At 33.4% G+C, this 14,767-nt stretch overlaps 1 protein-coding gene across 1 annotated transcript; it reads left to right on the top strand.

The window, feature by feature from the left end:
- The first annotated feature begins 1,757 nt into the window (after nucleotides 1-1,757).
- Nucleotides 1,758-8,775, top strand: LOC133191801 (microtubule-associated proteins 1A/1B light chain 3C-like). Its single transcript, XM_061327536.1, has 4 exons — nucleotides 1,758-1,887; nucleotides 6,034-6,089; nucleotides 6,958-7,064; nucleotides 7,919-8,775. Exons 1-4 carry the CDS (start codon nucleotides 1,833-1,835, stop codon nucleotides 8,082-8,084), a joined length of 384 nt encoding a protein of 127 aa, XP_061183520.1. The 5' UTR covers nucleotides 1,758-1,832; the 3' UTR covers nucleotides 8,085-8,775.
- Nucleotides 8,776-14,767: the final 5,992 nt, after the last annotated feature.

The following is a 14,767-nucleotide window of genomic DNA, read 5'->3' as shown; positions in this document are numbered from 1 at the left end:
TCAGCTCAATATCTGCAAGCGTTTAGGAAAAAAGTGCGGAAAACCAAGTGGGACAGACTGACAGACAGACAGAGGGACAGACAGACGGACAGACTCAGAGGAAACCTATAGTCCCCTCCGGTTTCACTGGTAGGGGACTAACAAACATGAATCTACACTACTTGAAGATGCTCCCGTATTAAGACCAATCATTGTCATGCTATTCTTGGGAAGTTTTTAACCCACCCCCTATATATTCCTATTTAAAACTTTAATCGCCCTTGGTGGCCCCACCCTAGCCATGATTTAAACAAGCATTCTGAGAGTATTGCATTAGCAATACTAGTCCCCTACCGGCAAGTGTAATCTGGTTCCCGTTAAGAATTGAAAATGCCATAATTCCGTCAAAAATTAATGAAGCGGGACGAAATGCAAACTTGATCTATAACTAATCAAGGTAAAGCCACATACCAAAAATCAGCTCAATATCTACAAGCGTTTAGAAGAAAATTGCGGAAAACCCGTAAAAATTGAAAAGGCCGTAATTCCGTCAAAAATCAATGAAGGGGAACGAAATGCAAACGTGATCTGTAACTCATCAAGATACACTCACATACCAAAAATCAGTTCAATATCTGCAAACGTTTAAGAAAAAAGTGCGGAAAACCAAGTGGGACAGACTGACAGACAGACAGAGGGACAGACAGACAGACGGACAGACAGACAGACAGACGGACAGACAGACGGACGGACAGACTCAGAGGAAACCTATAGTCCCCTCCGGTTTCACCGGTAGGGGACTAATAAACTTGAAGCTACACTACCTGAGGATGCTTCCATATAAATATGAATAATCATGACTTTGCTGTTCTTGAGAAGAACAAAGATTTTTTTCCTAATAAGAGATATATAGCTTGATCGCCCATTATGACCCCACCCTAGCCCCGGGGGTAATTAATTCAACAAACTTCATGCAATCTTCACTACATGAGAATGTTTTCATATAAATATAATTAATCAGGGCTTTGTTCATCTTGAAAAGAACATTTTTTTTTCAATATTTTACCTAAATATTTCCATGTAAAACTTTAATCGCCCATTGTGGCCCTGTCATATCCCCGGGCTTATGGTTTAAACAAACTTGAATCTACACTATGTAATAAGGTTTTAACATAAGTTCTATTTTTTTCTAGTCTAGTTGTTATTGAGGAGATTTAAGATGCCATTAATTTTTCACTAATTTTTAACTATCTGCCCTTGAAACAGGGCGAGGCACTTCCTGTGTACAAGCTTTTAAAAATCCCCTTCGCCCAAGGATGCTTTGACAAATTGTTGAAATTGGCCCAGTGGCTCTTGAGAATTAAGACGTTGAAAAGTTTATTGACGACACACGCCAGACGGACATCGAACTATCTTAGATTAGAAAAGCTCACCTGATCCAAGGGCTAACTAGTATGAGCAAAAAAATTATTTATCATATAACGTTATAGCTAGACCTTTTTTATTTAATATTTGAATGACTTCAACATTATATTACACCAGAAGCTATCAAAATGATTCTTTTTTTATTTATATATATTTATTATTATTATTATTATTATTATTATTATTATTGGCTCAGAAGAGAGGAAACTCCTCCTCCACTCTCCCTTTTCAAGAAGCGTGCTTTGATTTGAGTTTTCGCGGGAAATCCTCATCTTCGTGTTCGGAACACCTCTTACCTTACTAATGATTTATATCGTCGACGTCATTTGTTTGCGCCATTTCTGATAGGAACATAGTGTCAAACAGTAGTTAGCGTAAGGTCTGATCAGTGACATCGTCTCTGCATGTAAAAGGTATTAACGGTGACAATGCCAGAGAAAAATGGAGATACGTATAAAACTTTTAAGCAGAGGAAAAGTTTTGGTAAGAATTTTTTGTCTGTGTCATATGTCCCATCATCACCTGTTGAACGTTGTGTCAAATCAAATGGTCTCATATGGTTTGGCGATTTTAATAAGTTTATATGTAGGTAACTGGCACATAAGATATTTATTTATATTCGTAGATCAATACATGTAGTGCATTTCAATACAGTATGTATCGATACTTGGCAGTTCAGCTATAAGTGGTATCCAGTTAATTGTAGTAAATTATTAACAATTTCAAAGCAAACATTTTAGAATAAATTGGGACAAAAATCCTTTAAAACGCAGTAAACAATAATAGACCTACAGCATAATTCATGGCGAGATTTGCAAATGAAGTGTCGCACGCATTCTAATATGACTGATGAATATGTATTTTGATGAAAAACCAATTTAAATTGTTAAGAGAGTAATAATTATAAGTCTGCTTATGTTGAAGGGTTTTGACTATATAATCTTTTTTTTAATAAATAAATAATAAATTGCTTAATTTATCAAACTATAGATTCTTTTTGGTATGTCTTAAATTATTCAGAGGAGTGGACAGTATCACTATTCCCATGGTCTCGTCTACATTAACTAAAAAATTGATTTATTTTGTTAATGCATTGAGAAAAAGGTATATTAATGTGAAAGATTAATCAGACAAATTAGTATCAATCGCTTGAAGCGTAATGTTGACCTTGACTCAGGTACATAATGTCATGTGACATATCCTAAATTTAAGCCTAATGTACACCTAGTAGAAGCAAGGACACAACTGTACAACATGCAGCACACATATCTCAAACTGTGTAAATTATCCCGAGTATCTTAAACAAATAATTCATCATCATTGATTTATCTGCACATGTATTAAAAAAAAAAAAAAAAAAAAGGTCACAAGTGATGTTCATTGTCCATACCTATACAGCTCAAATACAGCACCCACTCAAATATACTACTTTCAAGCATGTTGCTGATTAAAATATCCAGCATAATTTTTTTTTTCTGTGAATGTTTTTTTTTTGAAAGTGATATAAAGAAAAAAAGCTAAACATGCAAAAAAGAAATAGGCATTCTTATTGTAACATGATTTAAAATTTCCTTGCAGATTGTTAAAAATTTTGCCTGAAACATAAGATTATCCTGATTGAATATTTATGTCTTTCTCAATGATTTTAATTTTCTTATCTTTCTAATTCTCTCCATGCTTTGATTTGTTGTTTCATGTTGCCATATTTGCATAGCTAAAGAATGTGAAGAAAAAGTTGAGACAGATACTGTCACTGACATCAAGAAATGCTTTGAATTATAATAAATCATGTGAGTTTTAAAATGAATAGATAGATGGAAGGGGTGAGCCATGACTCAGTTACAAAGATATTGAGATAAAGTTTTTTTAGTACATCAGACTGCATCCATGATGTGTAAAACAAAAACAATTTTATTATGTAGGATCAAATATCTTTGTATTGTCCCATAACAATAAATTGACAGAACAGAACGATTCATAGAAATTTAATTCCTAAAATTAAAAATGAGCCTTGCTGATTAAATCTAAAGGAATGAAACAAAGCTGTGTCACTTTATTATTCACACTTTTAAAAGGGGGGGGGTAAGTAAAAAGTGATAGTGATTCAGCCGCAGACTTGTCGAAATTTTGAAATCACTGTCAGACATTTGGTCTGACAAAGTCAAATGTTCTGTTGGACCGGACGAAGTTTTGTCAGACCAGATACATGTACCTTATTTTGACGCTGAGAAAGGAAAATAAATAACAGCACCAAAATGCCCTTTAATATTTTCAACAGCCTTCAATCTCACAAGTTTCTTTTCTTAGGATAGAGAGTCTTTAATAAGAGACATAAATAACATATTTTATGTCTTTCCTGTAACAAGTTAAATTGACCATCGTCACTACGCCGCGCAAACGGCCATCTCTTTTGTGTTTGTGACCTTCAGTTGCGCATCCCGATCTTGACCTTTTTTAAAATTTCCGTCACGCTCGATTTTTTCAAACAGTCATTTGGACCGGCGTTTTCTTAAAAGTTATCAGTCCAGACAAATTTTTACCGGCCTTGCCGACAGGACCGACGGATTTCGACAACTCTGTTCAGGCTAGTAAAAGTTTGCCATTGCTAGCCTGACTGGGCTGTGTTGACAAAAGTTTTATGTGTGCACTGTCACAGTAATAAATTAGAAGTGTATAAATTGCTTTATTTTATTATAATACAGTTGAACTTCGCTATCTCGAATACTATGGATATGTCGAAGTAATCTGGGAGTCCCAACCTCATGTTCTTTAAGTATTTTACCCTCGATATCTTGAATCCTCGGATATCTTGAAGTTTTTTCTCAAACTCTTGGAGTTCGAGACAATAAGGTTTGACTTAATTATTTTTATTTTAGGAGTAGGGTGGTGGTGATATACATGTATTTTAATTTATATAATTTTTTTTTTTAGCATTTTCTATTTTTGTTTTATTAGCCACCTTGAACATTTTAAGTATTCTCTTAACATAGTTGTGGTATTTGGTTTATGCTCATGTTATTATGGACTTCAAAATGATAAAAGTCACAGATTGTACAGGAAATAAGGCCGTGTTTGATGTACTCTGACCGACCCATCAAAATTGCCCCTACCCAATCATTTTTTAAGTACTTTCATTTTTTTGATTTTTTTTTTAATGGGAAAATACATATTGTCTAACTTGCTTAGGTTCCATATGTCTTTTTTTGGTTTTGCTGCATTTAACAAACATATAAACTGTTGATGAGGATTGGGTAAGATTCATGGTAAATCTTTGATTGTCATAACATTTATCATGGTGTTAGATAATTCCAAAAAATTAAAAAAAAAAAAAAAAAAAAAAAAAAAAACTACCTACCTACCCACCTTGAAAAATTTGGGTTGGAGTACATCAAACAAAAGTATTTTTAGTGATGGTCTTATGATGTTAATTTTGAGAACATGTATAGGTTTAATAGAGAACTACTCTGTATGGACTGCAATTGTCATTTTTGTAATGAGCTAACATAATTTATTGTAGCAACTGAATTTCCATTTCTCTTTGTCAAGTGGTTTAGATATTAGGGGGCAGTGTCCTGTTGACATTTTGTGATTTAAAGGATGTTTACATTTTGACACATTTATAGGGTCATGTTCTTTAAGGTCATTATTCTTTAGATCAGGGTACAATAATTGATACCTGCTTTATTAGTGGCATCAAAAAACTTGAAGTTTAATGATTTGAGATCATACATGTTTGTTTTATCTCTAATAATACCAGGTATAAGATGATTAGTCATACACCATGTGTGTCTTAATAATTCTTAGTCTGCTACCCCCTGAGCTGATTATAATTCAAATTTGTGTGGGTATATTTAAACAAAAAAAAAAACCATGAATTCAACTTTAAAGTAAAACTCTTATCAATTTTTCTTAAGAGACATTTTAAAGTTTGAGAGGATTTTGAATGATGGGACTACTTTCATAATTGGACATATTTTTCAATCTTTAGAATCAGTCTGTTTTCTTTTGGGGTACATACATGTATGAAAATATTAATTTTCTGTATTTTTTAAAGAAGTATTGATATACAGTGTAATATCCATTTGTTATATTGGACAAATGTTCCATACAGAGGAAAGTGATAGAAGGGCAGGGGTTACAAATAAGTAACTTGTTGAAAAATTTTAATTTAATTAACGGGTATAACTTTAAAAAAAAAAGATGTGTACACAAATGTACTAGAAAGGGGTCTTGGGGACCACTTCAGGCCACAGCAGGTCCAGGATGGAGTTCTGTTGGGATCCCAGAAGCTCCTGGATGTTGAAGAAAACTGAATGAAAATGTTTTAAAGAAATGAAAATTAATTTTGTCTCTCTTTCTCTCACTTTGTTTATTATCTTTCTTTTTTTTGGGGGGGGGGGATTGAAAATTAATGTGTACATAACTGCATATTTGATTATAAATGCAGTTTCGTCAGCTGTGTAAGTTGTTGAAGCATCTTGCAATAAATTGATTTTTTCTTAATACCTAGGGAAGTCTTTTTGAAAATTGTTCTACTTTTATGTAGAAAGTATTGGTAAGTTAATTTGCTCTTTTAGTTATTTTAGTTTCATTAAAGTTCATTAACTGCAGGTAAATTATTATTTTCAGCTGTGCGGAAGGAAGAGGTTGTAGGCATAAGATCAAAGTTCCCTACAAAAGTACCGGTATGTTACTGATGTTTTTTTTTTTTTTTCTCCTTTTTTGATTTTGACAGTAGAGTCTTGGAATATTGATATGTCTTTTGTAATTAATTGAAGTGTGCTTTTGCTGATAAACATAACTGCATCTGGCAATACTATACAGTCATCTTGTAAGAAAGTAATGTATTACTTGTACCTGGTATTTGATTTTAAAACAATGAAATACTTTTCAGTGTAACAATTTGCATAAATACGACTAATATCTGATTTTCTTCTAGCACTATAGGTACTGAACAGTCCGATAGCACCAATATTTTCTAAAAGTATTTTGTCTGCATCACAAACACATTGTGACATCGACAGTTTACTAAGCATATTGGCACTGGAAATTACAGTCTAAAAAAGATTTTGGTGTTATGTTGTACATGCAATATTTCCCTTCAGTTAAGAAGTCAGTTAAAGGAAGTGTTCTGCCTTCTTTATTTTGTATAAAAAATATGAAACAAGTAATTAAGAAAATGCTATAAAATGGTCATGCATATCAGAAAAAAACCTTGTAATTGTTACAAAAGTACTGTTCCTGAAAACTGTGTTAAATAGATTACCTAAGTTTGCAAATATATTTTTTTAACAACTTGGTTTGATTCATTGTTGTCTTGTGCAAAGAATATAAAAACAACAACTGTGGGAAAATGGTTTTCAGCCAGTATACACTGGGAATAAGACAGGCACCAGCCAGCTATAATCATATGAATCTGTCCACACTGTACTGGTTTTAGCTTGTTTAAATCTGTACACTTTGTGTGACACCGATAGCAGTTATCTAAGTCGCTGTAATAATTACATCTCTGTGTGGTGGTATATATTGACATTGTATTCTGTGTCTTTGTAGGTGATCGTAGAGAGATATTATAAGGAGCAGCATCTTCCGATGCTGGATAAAACAAAATTCCTCGTGCCTCAAGAGCTCTCCATGTCACAGTTTGCCTCTATTATTAGGTAGGCAATAAATCTGACTACACATGAATAAAATGCCCCTTTTATAAGTAAAAAAAAAAAATCCATTTACAACCCTGATTTTGATATACATTTAATATTTTGGGAAATTTGTAATGATAAAGTAAACAGTTCTAGGAAAAATGATTAAGCAGTTAAGTAATTTACTCATTGGATTTTGAGAGTTATAATCTTGACTTTTCCATGTTCAAAATGAACAGTGGAGCATTTTAATTGAATCAGTATACATGTATGTACTCTAATATGCTTGCTGAATTGAAATGTTTCTGGATAGTGACAGCTGATTATATATATATATTTATTACATTTTCAACAGTGAAATACTGTGATTTATTTATTGAATAAAAGTGATATTCTCTCACAGTGTGAAAGGATACCAAAAATGTTATTCTCTCACAGTGTGAAAGGATATCAAAGTAAGTAAAAAATAATTTCTGGCCTGTCATAAGATAGAGATAGTAACTAAGCATCTTGATAGAGCTAAAACAGCAAATTCCTTCCTAAATATGTTGCTAAAATCCATGCTATGTAATGTTTTCAATCTGACACACAACTTCTAAGCTATGACGTCTCAACCGCTCAACTATGACGTCAAGCCTATGACACTGTGTTAAGAAAAGACAGAGGCAAAGGGAAAATGAAAGAAAATGTAATAAACAGAAAATTCAATGTTTTGTAGATAAATATGGAATTTATTTCACTCGTGAGACAGGATTTTTTTTGATATTTTCACTCGTGCTTCGCACTCGTGAAAATATCAAATAATCCTGTCCCACTCTTGAAATAAATTCCATATTCATCTACAAAACATTGAATATCCTCTATATATTTTCCAGGAATCGTATGTCACTGAACTCGAATCAAGCATTTTATCTCATAGTGAACAACAAAAGTATTTCAAGCATGTCAATGACACTGGCAGAAGTTTACAGAGATGAAAAAGATGATGATGGCTTCCTTTACATGACTTATGCATCTCAAGAAATGTTTGGAGGGTGTTGATATTATAGTGCAGTGTTGTGATTGGGCAATAAGTTATTGATCATTTGATCAGATCTTGGAATTTGCCTCTGAATCAGAATTTTCAGAGTATTGGAGCCAGTGCCATGGAATTAGTTGATACACTGTGTCATTGAAATAAAAGTGGATTCATATGATTATTTGTCATCCTCAACAATTCATCGTAATGATTTTGTTGCCATGCTGATTTATTCATAATTATATATATAATGTATCTATATTTTATTTCATTCTTCTGTTTGAACAACTTAAGTACATTTGAACCTATGTCAAACACCTCATTGTTTCTTTTGTATTATTCATTTTGCAGAAGCAATAATTTTTCTAAGAACACATTTTTAGAATGGAACAAATGCAAAGCTATATGATTTTTGCAAGAATTGACATTTGTTTTTTAATTTGCAACACATCTATACAAAATGTTTCAATTTTTTGCATGTCGGATAATGCCTTGTAGTTTCAGTAGGTTATGTAAGGTCTTCCACAGCATCTTGCAGTTTTGCAAAGAGTTGCTTCCCCTTTAAGTTAAAATTTTGTGTAAAACTATTAAGAAATTAGACATCCGGGTTTGTATTGCATGTTGTGAACATATCGATTTATACTTAGTTGGATTAATCTTATCCTTAGCTGTCATGTCTAGGTTTATTTTGCTTTGACAAACTTCGAACTCTTGAATCTCATATGAAAATATCTCAGAGTTTATTTGTATTAAATGCAACTGGATACTGGCAATTACCGTGCCTTTAACATTTGAGTCTTTGAAAGAATTTTAAGTACAGTGTAGTGTGAACTTGGATGGATAGTTTACATGTATGTTGTTTTTATTTACAATTAAAGGCTCATGTGAGCTTTTCTGATCGAAATTTCTCCGCTCTATTTGTCATTGTTGTAAACATTTCTCATTTTTATCTTTTTCTCCAGAACCCCTGTTCCAATTTCAACCAAATTTGGCACAAAGTATCCTTCGGTAAAGGGGATTCAAATTTATTCAAATGAAGTGACACACCATCTTCCAAGGCAAGATAATTAAGAAATAGTGAAAAATGGATGGGGTCATTTAAAAATCCTCTTCTCAAGAACCACTGAGCCAGAAAAGATGAAACTTATGTGAAAACTTCCTGGGGTGGTGTAGATTCAAGTTTGTCCAAATCATTATCCCCGGGGGTAGGGTGGTGACACTATAGACAATCAAAGTTTTTCATAGGAATACATAGGAAAGTCTTTAAAATTCTTCTCAAGAAGAGTAAAGCAATAATTAGTCACATTTATACTGATGCATCTTCAGGTAGTGTAGATTCTAAATTGTTCAAATCATGACCTCCAGGGGTGGGATGGGGCCACAATGGCCAATCAAAGTTTTACATAAGAATAATATATAGGAAAAATCTTTTAAAGTCTTCTTCAGAACAGCAAAGCCATGATTATTCATATATGTATAGAAGCATCCTCAGACTCAAGTTTCTTTAAATCATGATACCTAGGGGTAGGGAGGGGCTGGAGGTAAGATGGGGCCACAATAGATTGTCTAAATTTTACATAGGAATATATTGGACTCTGGTGAGCTTTGTAGCCCATAAACCTTTTATTTACTAAGGTATCGGTACATTATTGTGATAGACTTGTTTTGTGATACCTTTAAAAAAAACTTTTGTTTTCAGATAGGGATATTTGAGTAAGGCTATATGTAAAGTTGAAATGTGCAGGATTCAAACTTTTGTAAACCTTTTTGGTCTGTTTCTAGTCTAAGATGATAAATGAATTTGACTATGATGAACATGATGAAACTAAGACTCCACAGTCTTAGCAATTATGTAAAATTTTGTGTATTCATTGGTTGCAAGTAATTACCATGTTCATGCTGTTCATAGCTCAGTTAAAGGACTTGCACCTGGATACTTGTTCAACAATCCTACATAATTGCTTCGTAAGGTCCATATCTAAAACTGTTTAATGCTCAATTTTGTTATAGTTTAATTTTGCTCCATCGTCGGAAACCCACGGCCGAGATTGGCCATATGGCTCCCGAGGATGATTTTGCTCCAAGTTCTAGAGGTGAACATTACAACTTAGGGATACCCACACACCTCAATATTGTTGTGAGTTGTTGAATTATGAACTGGATAATGAATTATGTATATAATGAAGTAATATGGACTGTACTTTCAGTCTCTCTGTGTGCAGTGTCCATGTTTTATTTTATTGTGCCTTAACACATATTGCATATGTCAAGGGTTTGTTTAAATTCCACAATCTTTGAACAGAGGAAGAAAAAAAATTGTATTAAGGGCAGAAGCTAGTGAGTGTGATAGATTTTTTTTCACAAAGAACAGATTGAGATGTATGTTCTCAATTTATATTGTGGATGTTGTGCAATACAGAATTCTTTGCAATTTATTTATGTATTTTGCCATTATTGAGCCATCATCATATACCCACAGGTGATCTCATTTTTTAGTCATCACCCGTGGGCAAACTTGCCGAAATATTGTCTTATGTAATTAATATCATTAATGGGTCGTTTGATTGGCTGCTGCACAGAATCGCGATGGCATGTCAATGAATCACAGTTAACATTACATATGTACGTTTGGCAATGACAAATGCTTTTCCATAGTTAACACACCGATTGCAAACAAATCCACTCGCCAACCAGTTTGAAAAAGGTACTCTTATATCATTCCTGAATGGTATTTAATGCCAGTGACATGTACAATGTGTCTTTTATAGTTTTAAAATTTTTACTGCGTCACGATATTACCATAAATAGCAAACTTATAAACATATTTTCAAAATTGAAGAGTTCCAACTTTCTGATTGTTTGTCTATATAATCAACAAATTTGCATTATAAACGACAATACTTCAGCGAGTTTGCCCACGGCTGATAAGTGAAAGACGAGATCCCCTGTGGGTATCTGACAATGACATTATTGAGTACTGTTACAAAATATTTTGCAGTCTCTATATTGCTTGAATTGAACAAATTCTTGCTACCAAATATGCTTATTTTAGAGTAGTTTCTATGTACTCATGGTGGTGAGATAGATTTTTTGAAAAACTCTGAAATCTCCAAACTGTACCAGAAATCCAATTTATAGCAAAGAAAGACATGCTAATTAGGAATTCCTTCTCAAATGGAAAATTCTGAACAATTGTAAAATATTTCATGTAGATATAGTTTTGCTGCCCATGGTGCACTATATCTCATTTGACTATTGAGAAAGGCTATTGTATTATTACAGGAAAAAAACTGTGGCATTTAACATATTATAATCATAGCACCACTCATGTAAAGGCATTAGTGATGTTTGTGCTCCTTGTTTGTCTGTGATAAATATTAATTTATGAATTCAACTTATTCTGCCTGTAGATGGTGAAAGGTATTTCTCGTATAGAAAAAGAATGTGATTGTTCAAAACTAAATGTAATAAACTGTATCTAAATACTTAACAAGATCGTTTTAGTCTTTTTTTCCCCCCGCTAAACTATGAAAGGTTTATTATGCAATTTCAATGAACATATAGAAAAATTTTAGCAGGATGCATACAGTTTTATCACAAGGTTATTTTCTAAATGTGCACCAGATTGAAATTTGTTTATAAAGAAGAAAAAAAATCTTTGCTCATATCAAAGTAGAGCAGTAAGGCTTCATAAAGAGCATTTTTATCTTACCTCAACAAAGTTATGTAATACCCTTGGCGTCGGTGCCACAGGTTAAAGTTTTTGGAGCAGATTTCTTCAAGTACTTTTATGCCCTATATTAATCAGAGATGCATGGAGGATGCTTCTAGTATGTTTTATTGTGCCAGTCAAGGTTTCAGATGCTGCAATTTTAACGAAAGAATGACCAGGTTTATGTTTTTGAAGTAGGTTAAAGTCTTTGGAGCAAGTTAAAGTTTTTGAAGCAGGTCTCATTTCCAAGTAACTATAAGCTCTATATTGACCAAACTTTACTGGATGATACATCTAAGGATGTACAATACTGGAGTTGCTTCAGATGCTGGATATGACCTTCATTTTCCAGATGAGTGCCCAGGTTAAAGTTTTTAGAGCAGGTCCATTACCAAGAAACTATAAGGCCTATTTGAACCAAACTTGCATGGATGATGCATCAAGGGGGTGAACACTCTTAAACTTTCTTCAGATACTGGATTTGAATGACATTTTCTGGATGAGTGACTAGTTTAAAGTTCTTAGATAAGACCATTCCCAAGTATCACATCTAGTCACTCTGCATGTAAGAACTTGTCTAGTCACTCTGCATGTAAGAACTTGTTTATGTATTTTATTTTTAGCTCTTCTTACACAAAAGGATGAGGATATGTTGTAGAATAAAATTTGCATGGGGATTTACCCTGGAGCAAAGGGCATGGTCTCAAGGTCACTTCAAAAATGACAAAAAATTACATTTTATTAAAATGTTGATATTTTGCTTACTATAGGGACTAGGATCATCAAATTTTGTCAGTTGATGCATCTAAGGACCTCATATCATTGACTCAAAAGTAGGTCATGGTGACCTACTTTTTTAAATTTTGAGGCCATTCTTTTTCAAAATGATTTAGAGGCATATTTTAAACAGTTTAAGGCCTATGATCATCAAACTTTGTCAGTTGATGTATCTTGGGTCCCCAGAGTATGTGGAATAAAAAGTAGGTCACCTTGACCTACTTTTTGAATTTTATGGCTAATCTTTTTCAAATCAATTAAGGTCATTAATTCGAATACTGAGAGGTTTAGAATCATTAAATCCTGTAAGATGATGCGTCTTGGGGCCATAAAACATATTTATTAAAAGTGGGTCACAGTGACCTATTTTTTGAACTTTGCAGTCATTCGATTTCAAAGTGTTTTAGAGGCATACTTTGGACATTTTAAGGCCTATGATCGTAAAACTTTGTAAGTTGATGCATCTTGGGTCTTCGAAAAACGTCAACTGAAAAGTAGGTCACCGTGACCTACTTTCCAATTTGTATGACTATAATTAAATATTTCAGGTACGAATTGGCTTAGAATCATCAAACTTTGTCAGTTGATGCATCTTGGGTCCTCGGAGTACATCGACTGAAAAGGAGGTCACCTTGACCTACTTTTCAAGTTATATGACTACAATTAAATATTTTGTGTACTTATTGGCTTAGAATCATCAAACTTTCTCAGTTGATGCATCATGGGTCTTCGGAATAGGTCGACTGAAAAGTAGGTCACCATGACCTACTTTTCAATTTATATGATTATAATTAAATATTTCAGGTACTAATTGGCTTAGAATCATCAAACTTTGTCAGTTGATGCATCTTGGGTCTTTGGAGAAAGATGATTGAAAAGTAGGTCACCATGACCTACTTTTGAAAATTTATGGCTTTAATTAAATATTTCGGGTACTAAGTGGCTTAGAATCATCAAAGTTTGTCAGTTGATGCATCTTGGGTCCTTGGAGTATGACAACTGAAAAGTAGGTCACCGTGACCTATTTTTGAAATTTTTTGGCTGCATTTAATATTTTCGGATACTATTTGGCTTGGAATCATCAAAATTTGGCAGCTGATGCATCTTGGGTCCTCGGAGTAGGTCGACTGTAAAGTAGGTCACCGTGACCTACTTTTCAATTTATATTACTATGATTAAATATTTCGGGTACTTATATAATTGGCTTAGAATCATCAAATTTTGTCAGTTGATGCATCTTTGATCGTTGGAGTAGAGCGACTGAAAAGGAGGTCACCTTGACCTACTTTTCAATTTATATGACTATAATTAAATATCTTGGGTACTAATTGGCTTAGAATCATCAAACTTTGTCAGTTGATGCATCTTGGGTCTTCGGAGTGGGTCGACTGAAAAGTAGGTCACCACGACCTACTTTTGAAAATTTATGGCTTTAATCAAATATTTCAAGTACTAATTGGCTTAGAATCATCAAACTTTTTCAGTTGATGCATCTTGGGTCTGCAGAGTTAGTTGACTGAAAAGGAGGTCACTGTGACCTATTTTTCAAATTTTATGGCTTTATTTAAATATAACAGGTACTTACCGGCTAAGAATCATCAAACTTAGTTGATGCATCTTGTGTCCTCAGAGAATGACAAGTGATAAGTAAGTTACCATGACCTACTCTCAGGTACTAATTGGCTTACAATCGTCTTGGGTTCTCAGAGTGTTTCATCTAAAATGTAGGTCATGATGACCTACCTTTGGAATTTCAAGGCTTTATCTAAATATACAGGATACTTAGAGGCTTCAAATAGAAGTGATAGGTTGTACAGTTTATTAGAAGAGCGATTCAAGGCCCTTGATTTCTCTTGTATTTTTTTTTCATATTCTGTTTATTGTAAAAATTTTGAGATAAGGATAAAAGTATGTCCTTAGTTCTTGCTTTTATTGGTCAAATTTTAACACAGGACGTTTTTTTTTTATTTTGCAAAAAAGTATATGCAGCATTTGACCTATGCCTGTCAAACTTAATGAATTCAAGTGTTTAGCTCAACTGAGCTGAAAGCTCAAGTGAGCTTTTCTGATCAACACTTGTCTGGCATCTGTCCATCTGTCTGTCTAAACTTTTCACATTTTTGACTCAGGTGAGCTTTTTGCCAATGGATATCTTATTCTAATATATATTTCTACTCTAGCAATTTTGAATTCACACAAAATATGTCTTAATGTAGT

The sequence above is a fragment of the Saccostrea echinata genome, unplaced genomic scaffold, assembly GCF_033153115.1.
Source record: "Saccostrea echinata isolate AGI-Se365-2 ecotype Australia unplaced genomic scaffold, CSIRO_AGI_Sech_v1 ptg000024l, whole genome shotgun sequence".
In the NCBI taxonomy this organism is placed as follows: Eukaryota; Metazoa; Mollusca; class Bivalvia; order Ostreida; family Ostreidae; genus Saccostrea; species Saccostrea echinata.
The sequence above is the reverse complement of the archived record's forward strand: the minus strand, read 5'-3'. Positions and strand labels throughout refer to the sequence as shown.